The following is a 13,344-nucleotide window of genomic DNA, read 5'->3' on the forward strand; positions in this document are numbered from 1 at the left end:
AGTGGAGATGCCCGCCCCTCTGGCCACTGCCCCCACTTTTGGCGGTAAGGCTGGAGGAGATAATGAGAAAAACATGGTGTCAACACCCACCAGTCAGGACAGCCACTAAGGTGTCCTGAGCTGAGGTGACCCCTGCCTTGAGAAATTCTCCATCTCGAGTTTGGACGATTCCCCCAATAAAATTAGGGATGTGCCCCCCTCCCCACAGGGAGGAGGCGCAAAGAGGGTGTAGCCACCCTCAAGGACAGTAGCATTGGCTACTGCTCTCCCAGACCTGAACACACCCCTAAATTCAGTATTTAGGGGCTCCCCAGATCCCAGGAAATCAGATTCCTGCAACCTGAAGAAACAAGAAGGACTGCTGACCTACAAGCCTGCAGAGAAGGAGGAAGACGACAACTGCTTTGGCCCCAGGCCTACCGGCCTGTCTCCAACTTCGAAAACCTGCTCCAGCAACGCATCAGACAAGGACAAGCGACCTCTGAAGCCTCAGAGGACTGCCCTGGACTAAAGGACCAAGAAACTCCAGTGAACAGCGGCCCTGTTCAAAACTAGCTACTTCTTTGCAACAAAGAAGCAACTTTCAAAGACTGCACGTTCCCGCCGAAAGCGTGAGACTTCACACTCTGCACCCGACACCCCCGGCTCGAGATCCAGAGAACTAACACCTCAGGGAGGACTGCCCGGCAACTGCGAGGCCGTGAGTAACCAGAGACGACCCCCCTGGGCACCCATAGCAACGCCTGCAGAGAGAATCCAGAGGCTCCCCCTGACCGCGACTGCCTGTAACAAGGGACCCGACTCCTGGAACCAACACTGCACCCGCAGCCCCCAGGACCTGAAGGAACCTAACTTCAATGCAGGAGTGACCCCCAGGTGCCCCTCTGCTTTGCCCAGGTGCACCTATGCCCTCACCTGTGGTATAGTGCACCCTGCCTTAAGGATGTAAGGCCTGCTAGAGGGGTGACTTACCTATGCCACAGGCAGTGTGAGGTTGGCATGGCACCCTGAGGGGAGTGCCATGTCGACTTAGTCATTTTCTCTCCACCAGCACACACAAGCTGGCAAGCAGTGTGTCTGTGCTGAGTGAGGGGTCCCTAGGGTGCCATAAGACATGCTGCAGCCCTTAGAGACCTTCCCTGGCATCACGGCACTTGGTACCAGGGGTGCCAGTTACAAGGGACTTACCTGGGTGACAGGGTTGTGCCAATTGTGGAGACAAAGGTACAATTTAGGGAAAGCACACTGGTGCTGGTGCCTGGTTAGCAGGCCTCAGCACACTTTCAAATCATAACTTGGCATCAGCAAAGACAAAAAGTCAGGTGGTAACCATGCCAAGGAGGCATTTCCTCACACCCTATAAGGGACATCTGAGCAGGTCGGATCGGCAATTATTGGCGTTCACATTTTCCATGGCTTGTGAGTAATGGCTACTCCCCCTTCAGATAGTAATGCAGCCCAAACATTCAGTTAGGGTCTTATATATAAGTAATATTGACTATATCTTTCTCAATCTGTGGTTATGGTGTGAAAAGGTTGACAGGACTGACTCACAGGCACAAGAGTGATCCCAACCCACCGGTCCTTAACCTAAGTAGCACCGAAAAATTATTTGGTGGGTCCAGTAAGCCAACATGCATATGCTCCATTCCAAACAGAAGGAATGCAAAATGGGTAGACAGTTGCTGTCTAACTGTTAATCTATATATGGAATCTTAATTCATATACTGGTCTTTTTTGTTTTTGGAAAAAAACTCTTGATTTTGGCTTTGCAATATTAGAAATTCAAATGTTATTCGCTAATTTAAAAGTATTCTTTTTGAAGGACCTTATACTAAAAAAAGGAGCACCTAAATTACAGGAGTGGTTTAATTAAAGTAGGGCGGTTAAGTCTTATCTTTTTTCTGCTATTAAACAAGGTGATGAATATAAAATGAATGAATCCCAGGTCTACAAAACTATCCTTTGATCAGTGAAACCTGCAAGGGAAATTGGAAGCTGGGAGGATCTTTTAAAAGCGGTTAAATCAAAAGACATAAAAGCATTTTGGAACACAGTAACTCATGAGGATTGTAAGAAAGTAATGTAAACGGAAGTCTACATACAACCCTCCCCCACCCTCCAGAGTGCTATCATCCTAGAACCCCACCATGATCCGCACGTCAAGTAGTACCTGTCCCATCAGCGTCTCCCTGTTTGATACTTTTTGTGCTATCTGTGCTCTTTGATCGGGGAAGGCCACAGCCCTAGACAAGATCCCAGATTATCTTTTTCACTCTGAGCCTTCAGTTTGGCTACTATACATAAATACTTTTTCTAACACCATGGCAGCAAGTGCTCTGGTTCCAGATTTGTGTATTGATTAGTGACAACTTCCAGGGATGTTGCAAAGTGCCAGGAAACAACAGTTCCATCAGTCTTAGAAATAACATGCAAAAACCCTTTTGGAAACACATTCTTCACAAGTCGACTTCCTCCATCTCTGAAAACAAAGCTTTGAGCCATTTTCAGCCTGGAATTAGACCTAGGGCAGGTACAGTGGACCAGATTTTTCACTTTACTTTAACCAATGGAGGGCGTGGATATCAGCCTGGGCAACCTGTAAATCAGTTTCACTGATTTATTGGGCACTTTTGAGTTGGTCCCAACAACAAAGCAATAGGAGATGATCTCTAGGATGGGTATCCTCCCCTGTTCTAGTACAGATAATCATACAACCCTATTCAAAGAACTTTGCTCAAGTACGTTTGAGATCAAATGGAGAACTTACTGAAATACCTGATGTCAGTAAAAAATCTGTCAGGGTGGCTTCCTTACTCAGACTCTTGCCCTAGTTTCTAGTAACATTTAAAAGTAGCTAATGACAGGTTACCAGATCTAAGCCCTAGTTTAGGGGGATTTACATTTTCCTAATAATCCTCAAACTTAAATTTACATTTTAGAAACAGAAGGCAGTTGGCCTGACTACCTCATTTGGAGGTTAAATGCCATTTCTCCAGAGCATGTTGCTTGTAATATGCAGAAAAACAAATCCTGTTCTTCTGTTTCTTCTGCAGGAGACCATGCGGGACACAACTTTGTTTCAAATGTGGGCGCAGACCATATACTTATAAACTTAGCTAATGGCCGGTTGCCAAATCTAAGCCCTAGTTTAGGGGGATTGATATTTTCCAAAAACTCCTCAAACTTAAGCTTACATTTTATAAACAGAAGGCAGTTAGCCTGACTAATTTATTTGAAATTTGACTGCCATTTCTCCAGTTTGTTGCTTGTACCTTGTCTTCATGAGGCCAAGCACACTGCGAGCAATAGACAAAGTATTGGACCAAGACTCATTGATTCGCCAGGTCGGTCAGCCAGTTCTCGATATACATCTCATCCAAGTAATCTTAAATACTTATGGTCTACGAACAACATTGGAAAAGATCTCTCTGTACTGTTCCAGCTCACAATCGTCCCTACGTGAATCTAATACAAGATAGGCCTCAGTTCCACAATCTTGGTTATTGGCTTCAGGGCAAGATCGAACCATAACGGTAACAACAGACTGCTCTGTGTGAGATTCAATAAAGATCTTATAAAATTAGTCTTGCCCTTATCAACTGCTGTTGTGTTACAAAAGCCCAGAGCTTGAAGTCGTACAAAGCAGCACTACCAGCTTGGGTTCTATAGATTTCAATGACAGAGGACACAGGGTAATAGGCTGCATGCCTTGAAAACCTAACTGTTGCTGACACAATCTGTTTCAGCAGGATTGTGCTTTTTGTAATTTGTGCAGACCATGAATGGAGTCCGTTAATCTGATTACAAAGTAATCAAATTCCAACACTCTCCAGGGTGGCATCACCAATATCATCCACCCATAAAGACATTGCAGGAAAAAGTTACAGAGTAAAACAAGGAGAAAAATGGCAGTTTTTTTCCACCTCAATTTCATTATGTTTGTTTATTTCAGCTGTTATTTTCTGTAGGACAACCTTGTAGGATCTACACAAATGACCCCTTGCTGAATTCAGAATTCTGTCTACTTTTCAGACATGTTTAGCTTTCTGGGATCCAGCATTGGTTTCACACTCATTTCGGTCACTAACCTGAAAGAGGCTGAAAGCACAATTTTTTTAAAAAATGCGGTATGTCCCAGTAAAATGCCAAAATTGTGTTGAAAAATGGGGTTTTCTGATTCAAGTCTGCCTGTTCCTGAAAGCTGGGAGGATGGTGATTTTAGCACTGCAAACCCTCTGTTGATGCCATTTTCAGGAGAAAAATACACAAGCCTTCTTCTGCAGCCCTTTTGTCCTCATTTTATTTTTTTTAAAACGACATTTTCGCTGTATTTTGGCTAATTTCTTGGTCTCCTTCAGAGGAACCCACAAAGTCTGGGTCCCTCTAAAATCCCTAGGATGTTGGATAAAAAGGACACAAATTGGGCGTGGGTAGCTTATGTGGTCAAAAAGTTATGGGGGCCTAAGCGCAAACTGCCCCAAATAGCCAAAAAACGGTTTGACACCTGAGGGGGAAAAGGGCTGGCAGCAAAGGAGTTAATGTTACAGAGATGTGCAAATAAGACACATACTCCGGGAAGGAGGATGGGCTTATGTGATTCTACAACATTACAAGCTACGAACAGATGCATACCTACTTGATTTGTAGCCTATATGGCTGTAAATACACATGCTCTGTACAGACTGTAAAGCAGTACTCCACCAAGAAGTGGCTAGTCAGTAGATGATGCAGTTGTCTGAAACAGAGTTCTTAACACTGTTTAGACGACTCTAGCCACAGAGTAATGTTTGGTAAAGGCGTGTGGGGTTGACCATGTAGCTGCTTTACAGTTGTCAGCTATGGGAGAAAAGACCCTAGAAATGGAATGGTTGCCTACTTTATCCTAGCAGGACGTTGCCTAGAGGAAGTGGTGAATAACCTCTTTGCTTTAAGGTAATATGTTTGGGTACATGTAACATTCATGCTAGCTATGCTAGCTTTTTACATTGAATGCCCCTTACGAGATTTAGCAAAAGTGACAAAATGTTTTTGAAATCTACAAAAAGGTTTGGTTTTGTCAATGTAGTACAATAAGGCTCTTTTGATGGGCGTGAAGAGCCCTCTTGGCTTCAGAGTTTGGGCAAAGGTAAAAAAAAACAAAGATCAATAGTTTGATTATGGTCAAAAGGAGAGACCACCTTAGGGAGGAATTTTGAGTCCGTTCTAAGGACAACCCTATCCTGATACACCTGGATAAAGGACCCTTGCAAAGTGAGAGCTTTCAACTCACGTAAGCCCCTCAGAGAGGTTAAAATACAGAAATAGGTCTTATGGATCACGTTCCCACTGGTGGACTTGTTGATGAGTCCTGCTGAGTAGGTCTGCATAGTCACTGTCCAATCCCAGAATGTACTCCACTGGGAGATGTATTCAATGGTGAATCGCCCAAAACAAAATCTTCGGCGCCAATGTGGAGGCAAGTGTGTGCTCCCTTGTTTTCATGTTACTGGCTTTCACCAATTCTACCTTGCTGTGAAAGTTCTGAAAGGAGGATTTTAGGGCTAGTTGAATGGCAAGATGCTTCAGGTAACTGAAGTGAAATTGCAGTTGTTGGGCTGACCAGAGACCCTAAACTGTTAGGGTGTGGAGATGCACCCTTCCAAGACAGAAAGAGACATCCTTGGTTATGATAACCTGTAGATGGGGGCTGCAAAGGGGTTTCCTGCAGCAAACTGACGAGTTTTCACTAATGCAGAGTGATAAGCACTAGCCCTAACCAACACTAGATCTTGTAGGTGGACTCTTCAACTGTGATCACTGGATTGAGCGACAATGCTGTGACAGACATGTGCAATCTGTCATGGGTAACTATGGCTATGATAGAGGTTTGACAATTCTGGCTGAAAAAGAGGCAGTAGCTGCTGAAAAGGCTGAACATGTAATATACACACACAGGATGTTAGCGCAATAGATGGGGTAAGTGCATAGATGTTAAACATTAGGTGAGTTGGGCAGTAGCCCACCACTGCAGTGACCTAGACAAAAATGTCTGGTCACATTAACACTTCTCAAAACACTGCATGATCCTACTTCTACTCCATATGTTAAGCTTGTGACAGGGCAGTAGTCCACTGTTCGTAAATGAGGGTGGGTTTCGGGTATCCCTCCATATCATATGCCCAAGTCAGGACATAATGATGCCAGTGGACAAACTTGGGCCTTTGACCACATGCTAAAGCAGAGTGAAAACAGGAGCAAAAATGAAGTCAGTATACCTGTGCAACAGGCCTGTAAAGCCATATGCAGGGGACATTACCGTTCCAACAATACTTTTGATGGGTGGTAGCTGTACTCATTGAGACAGCTATCCATTCTAAGTGAGTCACATCAGGGCTGCTACAGGTAAAAAGTTAAGTGTTGGCACTGGATTACATTTTCAGCAGAGACCAGACATTTAATGGCAACAGAGTCTGAGCGCCCCTTTACAATAGCATGTATGAAAGACTGTTGCGTGCACACACAGCACCTTTCATGACCACTCCCATCGCTAGTAACATTATTTCAAATGTAACAAACCTTCAGAAATATACTATGTTTCATCCCAAGGTTGGTTACTGGCCTATCTTCCTAAACAACAAAACACACAGTTGTCAGTGGTTGCCTCCCACTTCTTTTCCATTACGATTAAAATCCTGTATGCGCTCACAAACACACACCTGCACTGATCAGCATTCATCATTAAATGCAGCTAGGGTTTATTTCTCCTGCTAATGTATTTATTTTCCTTTTTTTTTTTTTTTTTTACTGTAGTCAAAGCATCACCAGACTCATGGTCTTACGTTACAAGGCTACAAAACAATCACAAAATTCACTTCTGGCTCACTACTGCATAAGATTTTGTGAGGCTCAGAAAGATAGGGCAATGAAAAGGCAGCAGGAGACTTTTGGATGAATGCATTTGTATTGTGTGAGCGGTTATAAAATAGTTTGGATCAGTGTATAAGAAATGGAAAATAATCTATGCATTAACTCAGGAGGCAATTGTTTTGCTTGCGAAAACAAGGTCATGCTTAAATTAATCTAAACACCTGCAAATGGACTGACACCTTCGCATACCATTGTTTTGTTCTCTGTGCCATTACAGAATACGTTTTTTTTGGCTCGGAATCTTTTAATTGAATTTCAAGTTAACAGAACAAAGTGTAGACAGGATCACCAAATATATCATAAAATGACAGGAGATCAGATGTTACATTGCAAGTAAATAGGGTGAACAGGCTATGATCAACTTGAAATACACAAGAGCAGTGGCAAATTGGTATACAATTGGATCATTTACCATGCAGCGTGTTGCAATACAAATGAAAGAACAAAGAACACAAAAAGAGGATATATGAACTGCGTGCCAAGACGGTCAGTGTGCAAGTCACAACCAGCATCAATGTTGTGATGGAGCATAGTGTGTCCCCCTCCCATCAAGACGATGGGAGACTAGACTTAGTGGCAAAGCCCCAGTGGGAGGGTGAATCATATAGCTGTAAGGCCCTTAGTTTCAGTGGGCTAAAACAGGGGAACTTCAAGTGTGTGAGGTACTGAATCAATGGATGCCAGATAGTCTGGAATTTAGCCTCAGTCCGAGTTAAATTATGGAAAAGCTGCTCCATCGCCACTACATGCCACAGTGGAGAGAACCACTGGGCCATGGGTCAACAGGTGAGCACCTCCAAGAAGAGGAGTTGTCAGACCATAACAGTTCCACGTGGGCATGGTCAGAAATAGAGATGCTGGGGATTTCTGCCGTAACTAGGTTGGGGAGGAGGGAATAAGTTACTAGATCATCATCAATGCAGGCGTAAGATGCGTGAACATGGGAGTAAAATGAGTAGCCCCGCAGATCAGAGAGTATATTACACCAAGAGTCAGTAAGACCCAAGTCAGTGATATCCTTCTTGAACTGGGATGAAATGGCCCCAGTACCCTGATAGTAGACCGCGTTTCTGTCCAAGTCTGGATCCCACACCAAATTAAAATCTACGTCATCAATAATGTCGCCCTCCACCCCAGCTAACTGCTAATACAGAAAGTGTTAAAGGTAAGACTCTTGAGCAAGATTTGGAATGTAGATGTTGAGAAGTCAGAGTTTTTTGTTTGCCAAAAAGCATATGTAGTGTCAGAGAGACACTCCTTATCAGTAACAACATTAAAAACAGATGAGCTCATACCTGCTTTGCATAAAATGCCCACTCCCAGTGTTTATATCATCAGTGTATGTCCAGTAGCACATCAGATATTTTGGGTGGGCCATTCAGTGTCCGTCTGCCCCACAAAGGTGGGTCTCCTGGAGGAGGAGAACATCTGGATCATGGTGTATTATGTACCCCCATGACCTGCTGGTGCCTATCTGGGAAGTTAAGGTCATGGACGTTGAGGGAGTAGCTTAGTACCTACTGCTAGTATCATGTTTCAGAGGAGCGTGGAGCAGCAGTGTAAGGCACCAACATCATCAGGGAAGTGGAGCATGGGAGAAAGGAAGGAATCCTGTAACCCCCCCATCAACTCCCTTCAAAGCAGCCTAGAGAAGATGGACGCTGGGCAGCTCTCAAAGAACAAGACAGCCCAATGTACTGACAGAGGAGGAATGCGTGGCTGATGCACCCCAGCCAGAGCTTAAGGGTTCATCGTGTTACGTGCAACATCTACTGGCATTAGCTGTCCTGAGGCACTGATGTTACAAATAGATTGACATGTCAGGTATTTATACCAGCAATCTAATATTAAACAAACCTGTTGATAGTGATATGCATACACTTGCAGGTTTTATACTAACTGGCTGTATATTATATTATAAGCAAACACAATTGAGTACAGTGCCCAGGGAGTCAAGTTATTAAGTTGTCTCCCTGAATCGTCTGCAGAAGTTCAGCAGTGAATGCTACGATGTCACTGCTCTCCGCGCCCTGGAACACTCCCCTTATGGGCAGTGGCAGCTGGTTTGTATTTGAAGTGGTGGGGAGGGGGATACAATAATAACTTTTTTTTTAAATGGCACTTACCTCAAGGCATCCTTCTTTCCTCATCTCTCCTGGAACTTCCAACGCAGGACCCAGGAAACGGCACTAATCAATCCTGGTGCTGCTCTCATGCTGTTAATCAGCATGAGAGAAGCATCAGGATTGGATGAGCGGCCTCTTTCAGTGCTCTTAAGAGCGATGGAAGCCTGGGCTTTCTCTAACCCAGCTGTCTTAAGACTGCTGGGTTAAAGAACCTTAAAGTGCACGTGTCAGTTTGGCCGTCACAAAATGGCTGGCCAAAGGGACATGCACACTTTAAACTAAAGAGTCCCCTGCTACCACCCAGCAGCAATTGCTCTGCCCTGACACGCAGTTCAGGACGGGGTACTGAAAGATCAAATGGAAATAAATTAACTTTATTACCATTTTATTTTTCAGTTATGGGGGCATTTTTTTTTTTTAGCTGTGAGATGCTCCTCCACTCTCGTGGAGTATCAGCCCCTACTTATGTGTATGTTTTTTCGGCAGCTCCAATTTTCCAGGTCCTTCTGCTTGGTTTACAACTCAAACTTCTTTTCCTCAAGTGCTGCTATCCGGCGCCATAGCTTAGCCTAGTCTTCGGAAGGGGCATCAACAGAGCACTCCAAATCATCTACACAGCCCCCTATCTCAGAGAAGTTTCACTTAATGTCCCAGAGACAAATTTAAAAATCTGCCTTAAGTGAGCAGATTTCGGAGTGGATCTCTTTCAATAAGTGGTCCATGTAGTCTTGTGATATAGGTACTGTGGTCAAGTTTCTTGATGCAGGAGAGGAATCCGTTGTTTCATAGTCTGTAGGGGAGAGTTTGCTTCATAGGGAGTTCACTGGATTGCCCTTGGCAGATTTAGGACGAGGCATGGTGGCCAAGAGTACGGGGCTGTGTGTGTAAAGTTCAGGTCCACTCAGCACCTAATCCCTGCTCCACCGCCTAGTAGACGACTCATGACCAGCCTGACTATGCGCCGGTCTTTTCGGAGGGGTCCAGAAGGTGCAACAGGCAGGGGAGAGAGTTCATACCCCAATGGATGGTGAGACAACCAACCCCAAGCGTTGTCAGCAAAAGAGGCGAGAGGCCTGTGACTGAGTGCTACACAGTATGATCGAGGGCACACGAGGAGTCCAAGCTAGCTGGGGAGGGCAGGTGGCGGCATGAGTGTGGTTTGAATTTCCCCATGTGGGTGAGCTTGGAGGCCTCCAGGAGTGTGGGCACAGGAGTCTGTAATCTGATTCCAATGTGCCTTTGAGTCAAGGAGAAAGTGTCAATCTTATATCACAGCCCCACTCCCTTGGGCCAAGCTACAGCCACTTACTGGTAATGTCAGTCGTGAATGGTGGGCCGATATGGGGCCCCAGTCCGTTAGATAATTTGCCATGAGGTGCATGGCAAACAGGAGGAAAGAGGAAACCCTGGCTCCAACGTTCTTCAGGTGCATGGAGAGCCGTCAAGTGTTGTAGTGCCAGGGAAGATGCCCTGGCCCGGTCACAGGAGACCCACAAAGCAATCAGTGGGTGCTAGTAACTTAAGTTGAGGGGTTCACTACTGCTCCCCAAGACCTTACACCGTCCAAGCCATACTCTATATGCTGCCACTCGCAGGCAAACAAGCTCCAGGGGTCTGGGGCTGGAACATGTAAGCTCACACTATCGGGCAATGTCCATCAGCCCAGGAGCCATCACCTGGGCACCGATATCACATCAGAGCATCTTGCATGCCCAAACTAGGGTGCAGTGCTGGGGAGAGGGGGGGGGGGGGGGAGGAGGGGGGGGGGGGCTGAGGGGGGGGGGGAGGAGGGGGGGGATGAGGGGGGGGGGGGGTTGAATCACAGGTAGCCCCAAGGACTCCACGCAGTCATTTTAAGGAGAACGTGAACAAGGCGGCTTAGGCACTACAGCTTTTTGCACCATCCAAGTAGAGGCACATTCTGCTATTCAGCAGTAGCGTCGCTGCGTCGCTATCGGCTGCAGAGAAGGTCGCAGCATCCCCCAGCAGGCTATGGCGGTACCTTCATTGCAGGGTGCTCCAATGGGGTCACTGGGGTCTCTGCAGTTTGCCGAAGGGGGTGCATAAGTGTTCCACTGCTGTGACTGAGGATAAGCCATGGCCCTTATGCTGTGGATGGCGTTGGGTAACCCACGAGGGCCCGGAGAGCAAGCAAGGCACGTCCTACACCATTCCTGGCTAGGCCACCCCTCCCCAGAATAAGAGTTCTAACACTGTGCAAAGCAGTCTTGGTATCACAGCAAAATGGGCAGATCTGTCGACCTACTAAGCTGCATAAACGGAACCACAAGCAACATGAGACATGTTTCGGCCATACCTAGTTCCTTAGCAAAGAGGTCCTGCTTAAGTCTGAAAGGTGACAGTGAGCAAAGAAATGACACAATGAAGCGCTACCCGAAGTAAAGCTGCTTCAGTGTTCCGATTAATGCAAGTATTCCATCCATCACATTCTGTGTTTCTCAATACGTCACTATAAGTGACAGGAGCTTGTGTTCCCACTGTGAGTGTAACAAATCCTAGTTGTTGGGATTGGGCCAAGTGTGATTTACATGATTTTCCCCCCTCTCAAGGTAAAGAGATCAAAACAAAAAGGAAAAGCAGTGCTAACGAAATGAGTGGTTTTGATTAAATCAAGAATGCTACCCATCACACTTGCTGCTCTTCAAAAACAGTAGCACCCAATACACACATTTTCATTCAAGAGGTTTGTGAATATAAGACAGTCAGTTTTTTTTTTTAGACGTTTTAAAAAAGACCATTCTTATTGACCAACATTTTCTTAATGCTTTATGCAGCTCGAAACCATATGAATCATATCAACACAGAACATTTTTTATGGGTATTTCAACAGAAATACCTGCAATTGAATAATACAGTGACAACTTTCTTTATGTGCCCCTGGTGCCAGCCACAGCAATAGAATCCATGCTGTGACTTTTAAAATCGTACATTTTTATCAGTTATATTTAAAGGGATCGGATTATTTAAATTTTGGATAAACTTACCCCATAGATTACAACATTTCTATTTTTGGATATATGATAAGATTAAATAATTCAACTGTATATCAAATTGACAAAATTTAACAACCACAATGTTTTTTCAGAAGGATAGACAGGACAACCATTTTGGAAAGATGAGGAGCCTACGAGCTCTAACCACAAAAAACATGGCAAAAGATTTGAAGAGGAACAGGTGGTTTGATACACTACTGGAACTCACCATTGCTATAAACCGGCCAATGAAGCGGAAGTATTTCAGGTGGTCAGGGTTGATGTAAGACGCAGGGTTGATCTGTAGGCAATAGTTGTCCTTCCCTGCATATTCAAACAGGCAGTACATTGGGTTCAGCACTTCGTGTGACAAAAGAAAGAACCATTCTCTGAAATTAAAAGAAAAACGATGACCATTGTACTGATGGAAAGCGATGGCTAGTGTGAACATATAAATGATACCCATGCTCAGCTCATGGAGAAGTAGGTAGCCTACATACAGGTAAAGATGTAGTTGAGAATACGAAAAAATGTGTCAAAAATCACAACTGCTACACTAACAGTCCAGCGTTGTTCTCAGCTGCATGCAAAATTCTATGTTTGACATGTTTTAAATGCTGCTAACACTGAATCAAGTTAGTATCTTAAGCTACAATTAAATATTACTGGCACAAAACGTAAGGGTATTGTTTTTGTCAACTGGGATGAATCAAGGGTGACGGGGGTCCTGTGGGGATTTGAAACTGTTACTTGTGCAAAGATTTCGCTGCAGTAGCTTCCTTGAACACTTTCATTGACTTTGGGATTTACAACCGAGTCCTACAGTTTTTCCCTAATTACACGGGGAGAAGATGTGGACTCATGACTAAGGGTCTGATTTTTATCTCGAAGGATGGGCTGCACTGTCACAACGGTGACTGATATCCTGTCCAACAAAATATGAATTCCGTAGGGTATAATGGCCCCAAGTTGCCGACTTTGGGACCGGAATTCAAACCCTGGCCTAAGCACTTTCAGAAACTCCAGTGATCCTGTGCAAATCACCTAACCTCTCTGTGCTTAAAAAAAGTGAAATGCCTTTGTAAATATGTGAAATGTAATTCAAAGATGTAAATCCCTACTTGATAGACATCTCCCAACATGCACCCCTCTCACTCCACAGACACACTATGTACTGCGCTCTGTGGCTTTCCTAAAGGTTTGCTCTATATACAAACACAACATAAAATTACTTGTGGCATTTGGTGACTTTGGTTTGGATATACTTTTCCTTCTGCAGGAAATGAGGAACCACAAGCCTCCTTTAATTAATCAGC

At 44.7% G+C, this 13,344-nt stretch overlaps 1 protein-coding gene across 3 annotated transcripts in view; it reads right to left on the reverse strand.

The window, feature by feature from the left end:
* The window catches only part of ITCH (itchy E3 ubiquitin protein ligase), a 779,961-nt gene that overhangs the window by 208,081 nt on the left and 558,536 nt on the right, over positions 1 to 13,344 (reverse strand). For all 3 annotated transcript variants that reach the window (XM_069243816.1, XM_069243814.1, XM_069243815.1), the window contains one exon: positions 12,258 to 12,417. In XM_069243816.1, coding sequence (XP_069099917.1) covers positions 12,258 to 12,417 — 160 coding nt within the window. The remainder of the gene's footprint in view (positions 1 to 12,257; positions 12,418 to 13,344) is intronic.

Source organism: Pleurodeles waltl, chromosome 7, assembly GCF_031143425.1.
Source record: "Pleurodeles waltl isolate 20211129_DDA chromosome 7, aPleWal1.hap1.20221129, whole genome shotgun sequence".
Lineage (NCBI taxonomy): Eukaryota > Metazoa > Chordata > Amphibia > Caudata > Salamandridae > Pleurodeles > Pleurodeles waltl.